The sequence below is a fragment of the Tiliqua scincoides genome, chromosome 4, assembly GCF_035046505.1.
Source record: "Tiliqua scincoides isolate rTilSci1 chromosome 4, rTilSci1.hap2, whole genome shotgun sequence".
NCBI lineage: Eukaryota > Metazoa > Chordata > Lepidosauria > Squamata > Scincidae > Tiliqua > Tiliqua scincoides.
The window spans coordinates 177,172,459-177,180,902 of NC_089824.1; the positions used below are offsets into that span (position 1 = coordinate 177,172,459).

At 42.4% G+C, this 8,444-nt stretch overlaps 1 protein-coding gene across 2 annotated transcripts in view; it reads right to left on the reverse strand.

The window, feature by feature from the left end:
• Window positions 1–2,450, reverse strand: part of KLHDC8A (kelch domain containing 8A) — a 28,692-nt gene extending 26,242 nt beyond the window's left edge. The window contains exon 1 of one of the 2 annotated variants that reach the window (XM_066624153.1): window positions 2,169–2,450. In XM_066624153.1, coding sequence (XP_066480250.1) covers window positions 2,169–2,289 — 121 coding nt within the window. In that variant the 5' untranslated portion in view covers window positions 2,290–2,450. The remainder of the gene's footprint in view (window positions 1–2,168) is intronic. The other variant, XM_066624152.1, reaches the window with a different exon arrangement.
• Window positions 2,451–8,444: the final 5,994 nt, after the last annotated feature.

Consider the following 8,444-nt stretch of genomic DNA (forward strand, 5'->3'; position numbering starts at 1 on the left):
CTGGAGATTTGTTGGAGCCCACGCTGGCCCGACACAACTGCTCTCAGCGTGAGGGCAACTGTTTGACATCTCACGTGAGCTGTGGATGAGGGTTCCCTCCACTGCTGGTTGTTTCACATCTGTGATGCAGTAGCAGCAGCAAAGGAAAGGCCAGCCTTGCCCAGCCCACGACACAGTGTCAGAGAGACCATGTGGCCCTCCTGCCAAAAGCTTTGGACACCCCTGCTCTAGACAATTCCTCCCACTCCACCCCCTGTAGGTTTACTTCTAAAAATCACCCAGAACTCCACAGGCAGGAAAGGGGGGGCAGCTGGGTAATGATTTGGAGCAGAAAAATAAGAAGCAAGGAAAGGTTAAGCATACTGTATGCACATGCCCTGCTACTCCATTGCACAAGTAGCACCATTCCAAAACCATTTTTCATGTTTAAAAAAAAAAGGTCACTAAAGATTTCTTATGCACATAGTCTGTGTAATGTGTAGTTTGCCGCTCAATGGTCTTCAAATACCCAGATAGAGGAACTGTTAAGGAGGACAGCTGCAGATTACTGAATATTATCACTTTTTATAGTTATTTAAAAATCAGTCACAGACAAAGAAGGATTATTTACATTTTGTACATAATGTACAAAAGAAGTTGTTCAAGGGAAATCTCCCAAATTACACAATACACAAATATGGCCCTGGCTGAAGCGAGCTCAACTGCAGTCTTGATTTGAAAAGCATCCTGTTAACGGGAACTGGTCTGTTTCACAGGATTATTATCATTGCCCTGTTATAAGTGGAAATTGCTGAAAAATTACTTCTCCTCAACCTCTGTCACATAGACAATTGCTTCACATGCCTATATGTAGTAGCGCAGAATATCGTATGTATGTTACTTTTGGAACCTAATGCTTCAAGAAACAGAGGCCTGGAATTGATTGAAACTGCAGTCCTGTGAACACTTTCCAGAGAGTAAGCCCCGATAAATACAGTGGGATTTATTTCTGAGTAGAACGGTTTGGGATTGGGCTGTTATGAGTTTCAGACATCTTAAGCCAATACTGCAACTTTTCTTGCATTTTTATACAAGGTAACACCTGACAACTCCATATAGCATTTTAATCCTAATTTGCTCACTTTAGCTTCCTAATACCCCAACATTTCCTAGACTGACTAAGTAGAAGACTGTAAATCCAGACAGAAATTATGGCTTCTCATGCTGTTGATCACACTGCTATTCCTTGATCACAAACTATTTAAGAAATCTGAACATATGCCTCCCTAAACTTACACTTCTTGGGGACTTCCCCAGTGATACTACTATATCTTTTTTCCTCTTTAGGTCAGCCTATTAGCCACTGGGTTTCCTAAATGATTATTGCAAGCATATAACAATAAGTCTGCTCTGATTTCTTTGACACAGAAACATTGGGAAGGGTCATGGCTCAGTGACATGGACTGGGTTTTGCACGCAGAAGGTCCAAGGATCTTTGGTAACATCCAGACATAATGTTCATAAAGCACCTTGAAAAATATCACATCTCATTCTTTGGCATTTGGATGCCATCTAGCACTGGAGAAACACTACTGCATGTCTCTCTTGTGGTGTACAAGCACTTGCTCCAAGCACATGTAGTAGTGTGCAGATAAATAAACAATGTAAGGGTTCTGTACAGCACATTCTGGCTTTAAGATCCAGAAATGTGACCTGCAATACCCACAAAACTGAACAAACAACAGTGGTTGTCACATGACCAAAACATTTTATGGCGCAGTCCAAAGCTTTCACACAGGTTTTAAAAAATGACTCAAAAAAGTGACCCACTTCTTTTCAGTAACAGTTCTGCCTAATCTCCAATGGCATCTTAAAAACTGGGTACAGGCGAAGGAAGCAATTATCCAGGCAAAACATTAAAATAGATATAGATATGAATATACACACACATTCTCTTACAACCTCATGACCTCTAAGCAGCATGGAATTTTCCCTCAGCTGCCAAAGAATCGCAGCTTTGTATTAACAATATTCAGGAGGTAGCTTATACTGTAGTCTTACAAACCTGGATTCTTCCTTGAGGAAAAAAAAATAGCAAGCTTAATACACAATGTCCACATTTCTGCATGCTGATCTGCCCCCCCCCCCACACTATCTCTTCATCCCCATTCCCTCTCCCCATTACTCACTTCTCCTTGAAAGCTGCAGTCCTTGGTAAGTGGGAAGCAAGCCTAAAAAGATGCAGACTGTATGTTCTGCAGGAAGGAGCTGGGGAAACAAATCTTCCAGCTGCATAAATCCAACTCTCATAATCTTCACTTTTCGTTACAGGAGCTGGAAGACACAATTACATGCAGAGGAATCTCCATCTGCTATAGTGACCTCTCAAATGCTATAGTGCATTTTCTCAGTGCGTAGAGTCAGCTAGAGAAGCAGCATGTGTGTGTATGTCTACGCGCTGGATTACCAGAGCAAGAATAAGCCTTTTATGGTTCCCATGCTTGCACAGGAAGTTTTGCAACAGGCACTCGTGTGGCAAAGTGCTGGATGGGGAGGGGGAGACTCATTTGGGAAGGCAAGGCAGGGACGGGTGAAAATCGCAGAAGCACTGCTGAAGAAAACAGAAGGGACTTTCACCATGCAGAAGGCTGTATGCAACCTTGAGTAAACTAGTACGACTCTAGGGGTATTAATAGCAGCTTATAAATCATTTGCCTTTGTCAGAACTCTTTCCTGAGATCCAGTTCTGGTCTGCTCCTGCACCTGTCCTAAGCATTCAAGCACAAATGCTGACAACTCTGCAGCCAAATGATACATGTGCACCTGCACGTTGTAGCTGCTCCTGAACCTCCAGGGCTGGCTCATCATGAGGCCACCTGAGACAACTGCCTCAGGCATTAGACCCATTTCTGCTCAGCCCACAGGTGTACACATTTGATCCCTGTTGCGTATATGCAATATTGGGCAGATATGGCTTAAAGGGGGCATGAATATCTCAGTTCACCTGTCTGCTTCCCCTCCTCCTCATCCTCCTGCTTGCTGGATTCAAAAAGGAAGGGGAAACTGGAGAAAAGAGGAAGTATGGAGGTGGCAAGCTAGAGCAGAGGTATCATACTTGTTTCATACAGCGGACCCAATAGCATTCATTATGCCTACTGAGGTCTGAAGTGATGTCATTAAGCAGGAAGTGATGTCATTAATCAGGTCATGACCAGAAATAAGCACTTTTTCATTAGCTGCAAATGACAAGAGAAAACACACAAATCTTGATCATATTCTCAAGATAATGTTGTTTTCCTAGACTGCAAGTTCCTTTGAGACAAAGAACCATTTTCTCATTTTTTTTCTTCTGTGTAAACCACTTTGACAACTTTTTCACTGATAGATGATACTCAACTATTCTAAATCATTGTTTTTGGGAGGAACCTATCATCACTGTTTGAGTTGCCTTATGGTCACAATTCTGCCTTTCTATAGCAAGAATCATTGGGCCCAATCCTATTCAATTTTCCATTGCTGGTACAGCTGTGCCATTGGGCATGCACTACATCCTGTGCTGGGGAGGAGGTCACAAAGGCCTCCTCAAGGTAAAGGAACATTTGTTCCTTTACCTCGGGGCTGCATTACGGTTGCACTGGTGCTGGAAAGCTGGATAGGATTGGGCCCTATTTCAGTGTCTGCAAATACTGGGCCATTCACGATCTGAAACGCAATCTAAAATGTTTTCAACTAGCCACTATCTTCCTGGTCTTCTGCTGCACTTAGTGTGAGTGTGTGTGTGAGAGAGAACTAGTTTATTGTTAACCAGAACACAATACAAATGCTGGTGATGGGTTCTGGGGTACAAGAGATTGTGACATCGCAACTGATGGTAACATTTCTGGTAAAAAGCAAGTAACCTCAAAGTTGCAATCCTTTACTTGCCTGGGAGTAAGCCCCATTGAACTCAGTGAGATTTACTTCTGAGTAGATATTTATTTAAAAAATTTTTATACCACTGTATACAAAGCAGTATACAATAAAATGCAATAAAACATACAATTGATAAAAAGATTACATAAAAACCAGTTAAAATGATACTGGAGCAGTTAAAACACATAAAACCAGCAACATATAATAAAAAATAGTGGAAAAACAGCAACCGACAATCTAAAATAAAAAAGGGGCCCCTAAGAGGGTCCTCCCTCCTCCAAAGACAAGTGGATTAAAAATACTATTAAACCCTAAGAGCAACTATATAGAGAGGGGGTTGTCTCTGGTTTTCTGAAAAGTGATTCCAAAGACATGGTGTGACATCAGAAAAAAAAACCCTACACTTTGCCCCCATCCCCTTGGCTTCAGTTGGTGGCAATATCCTAACCAGTGCCCTGTCTGACAATCACAAGAGACATACAAGATTCTATGGGGGAAGGTGGTCCTTGAGGTATCCCGGTCCTATGCAGTGAACAGCTTGAAAAGTAAGCACCAACACCTTAAATTGGGCTCGGAACAGAATAGCTGCCAGTGTAGCTGAGACATCACCGTGGCCTGGACCACCATAACCAGATCTAATTGGCTCAGATACAGTCTCAGCTAGCACACCAGCCAATTGTGTGGCGAATGCCCCCTGGCCATGGACTGTGGACCTGAGAAAGAGAGCAACCTCATCTAGAACAAGTTGTGTATCTAGTACCTGCATCATGGTCTTTGGAACCAGGAGGACCTGTCTGGTTCCACTTTAATTTTAGTCTATTAGCCCTTATCCAGTCCCCAAATACCTCCAGGCGTGCATAGGACTGTAGTGTACCTAAGTCATGACATGCACTTGCTGAATCAGTTTTGATGGATAAAGGCTACCCGTATTTTCCTAGATGAGGGATATAAGAATTACTATTATTGTTATATTTTTATCCTTCCCCTCCTCCAAGGATATCAGGGTGGCATACTTGGTTCTCACACCACCCATTTGATCCTCACAATGATCATGTGAGGTAGGCTATGTTGAAAGAGAGTGTCCTGATCCAATAACACCAAATGAGCTTTATGGCCAGGAGGATCTCTCTTTATGCCAGATGCAAGGGAGAGCACCAGGATGCAGGTCTCTTGTTTTCGTGGGTGCTCCTTGAGTCATCTGGTGGGCCAATGTGAGATACAGGAAGCTAGACTAGATGGTCTTTTGATCTGATCCAGTGGGGCTTTTCTTATAATTCACTGCACTATGCTGGCTCTCTTTGAATAAGATTCTGTTAAAGAGTTGATGAAGTTGTATCTCCCAAGTTAATGGGGAGCTATGCCACCTCCCTCATAAACAGAGGCAGCAAGCATTTATCTGTTGCAGTCTCAACCTTCAGCACTCGGGGGGGGGGGGGACACAAGGTTTCCTGCCAACCCTCTCAAACACACCCAGCCTGACTCTTCCTGAGTGTGAAATGCCATTCCTTTCTTCCCTTGACTAGATGGCAGAAATAACTCAATAATGATAATAGTGTTATTTCTAATAAGAGATTGATAGTGAAGTTTAATGGCACTTAAGCAAATTATTCAAACAGCAGTTAGCATTTAGAAGATAATGGGAAAACGTTGAATCATATTTGACAAAAATACTGAAGCAAACCTCTTATTCAGGGAATTATTTCCCACCAACCCTTGTTTAAATCTGTCACTATATATAAAATGCACTTCCTGAATATAAATAAATTCCATAGCAGTGTTAAAATTCTCTAGTTGAGGTCTAGGCAGCTGAAATAGCTATCATATGGTGACCATTTTATTGTTACTATTAAGAAGATTTCTATATTTCTTCTCAAAAAAAAAGTTCAAAGTGGATGACATAGCAATGTTTATTTTTAAGTTTTCCCCTGTGGCAGCTGCCACATTGTGGTAAATTGTAAGGGCAGTACAAGCTGGAGTGTGGACCCACGCTGATGCTGTGGCTGCCACTTCTGTTGTGATGCTGTAGGAAAGGGAGAGGGGAGCTCCTTTCCATGCTTCTTGCATGGTTTCATCACACCTGGAAGTACAGGACTTCTGGCTAAGGGACAGTACATGCTGTCCCTGTAAATAAAGTCAGATCTCCTGCCCTTCTGGCTTTAGGGAAACTGCACAAAGAGCAAGGTAAGGAGGCAGCTGTAAAAACCAAAGGTGGGAAGCTGGGAGAAAAAGCAGCCAGATTATATACTTGAGATAAAAGATAAAGTTCAAAAGAAAAATAGATCAGTTTCTGACAAAAATTTCCCCATCTGGTTGGTTCACTTGGAAGAAAGATAACTCACAACCCTCTCCTGGCACTGGAGGGTACAGCAGTTTAACCCAGCCAGTGCCAGACTAGGCGACTGGTAACAACTTCTCCCCAGGCCCTCCCCACAGACATGGGTCACCACTTAAGCTTTAGGTAAGGGAGCATCCCTGCATTTGGTCCTCGTTGGCTACACTGCACTGTCATCTGTAGCTTAAAGAGGAAAGAAAGTAGCCATTCAGAGCCATTTTACTGCTTCATATGTGATTTGTGTCTGGGTTGAAAAAGAGCAAAAATGTACTTCAGTGGAGTAACTTCATTTTTAAAAGCAATGCAGGTCATGAAAAATATAGGTCATCAATAAACAAGATGACTGCAGTAGTTCCAGGCCAGGCCAACTTTCCATCCCCTAACAAACTATTTTAGTCTCCAAGCTATCCAAAAATAGGATTTAATTTGCATATAAATAGGATGTTTAGGAACAGAACCCATCTAATGAACAAATGCTAATTAAAGCTGTGTTTCTCTTTACAAACAAAATTTTAAAAATAGGCCACCTTAACTTAGCCACTGTGGGTTTTAGAGCTTTGATGTTGTTAGCAAAATAGGCTTCAAGAGTTTACACAGGCATACCTCAGTGAGGTTGGTCTTATGCGCCAATCCTTGGCTGCACATGCAGAGCTACCTTTAAGCCCAGCCTGCAACTTCAGATATATTTTTCTTTTCCCTGTCTGTGTCTAACTGTGGTTGCAATCCTATCCACACTTTCCTGGGAGTAAACCCTATTGACTAGGGGAAGCTCTACTGACAATGGTACTTACTTCTGAGTAGTCAGGCATAGGATTGGTCTCTTTCTCACTTCTCCCATCTCATGCTCTCTCCTTCTCTTCCTTTGTTTTAAAAAAAGAAAAACTTTTGAAAGAATATCATTTTGCTGCTCTTGCTATCCATCCTGGGCTAGGGCACAACCTGCCACTTGAAGGCCAGTGTTTCAGTACTCTGGGCAATAATGACAGCAAGGCAGAAATGTTGTAGGAAGGAATGTTGCCCAGACACCAAACCTATTCATTTCACCATCATCTGTCAACACAGGAAGCTGCCTGCCACTGAGTCAGGTCAGAGGTGCATCTAACCCAGTAATGCCTGCACTGGTTGTTCGCTCTCTAGAGTTTCAGACAGGAATCATTCACAGTCCTACCTTGAGATGCCGGGAATCCAACCTTAGACTTTTGGTATGCAAAGAAGCCTCAGCTGCATTCCCAGCAAGCAATCTTTCCAGACAGAGCCAGAGGTGAGCAGCTACTGATAAAGCTCCATCTATTTTGTGTATAAACATTACTAGCATAGGTTCATAGAATCATAGAATCAGAGTTGGAAGGGACCTAATTGGTCATTTAGTCCAACCCCCTGCCTTAGGCAGGAAATCCTCTTAGAGCATCTAAGAGGTTAGAGATTATCTAAACTTAGAGCATCTAAGGTTGATAACAATGTACTTTTGTCTCAGTGTACAAGATTCCTATGAAGACGTGAAAACAAACTTGCCTTGAATGAATCACTGAAGGAAAAGATAAAGAACCTAGACTGGAGTTCAGGATGTAATCTTCACTGCCCAGAGATTTGGCAGGAAAATGGAAAAATCTAGCTCAGTCTTGCTCGTACAATTTCTAGCAAGGACAGGAGCAGTACAATTTCTTCTGCTTTGCACTGAACACAGTTTGATCCTGGCAGGTCTGGCCTTGCTCACCTGTGCATGAACATTGATCACTGTTATTATGTATGCCATGTAAGAATCGTTGCGCTGTTTGAATGAGTGGATTTTTCTTTCAATTGTTCTTAGCATCACAGGGGAAGGCTGAAGACCGAGAAGGATGGGAAATGGCAACCACTGAGAATGAACCAGTTTTGAAGAAAGAAAAATCATCCTGGACTTTTGTCATGAATCAAAACACCAACTGATACGTTTGGGATGTTTGATCAAAAACTCTGTCCAAGTACAGAAGATGGTCAACAGGGTGGGGATGGATTGGCAAGGTGCCACTGTCAGTCTGTCAGATGAGACTTTCCAGAACTGTAAACATCTATAAACTCTTTCGTATGTTGTGATGAGGCAGAGGGTGAAACCACCGATGAACCACCTAGGGTCATGTTGCAAAAAAGACTATATATAATTACAGCCCAATTCTAATGTAGACCAGCACACACACTGTGAGTTCATGATGTAGCACTCGTTGCATCCTGTGCACCAGCAGGA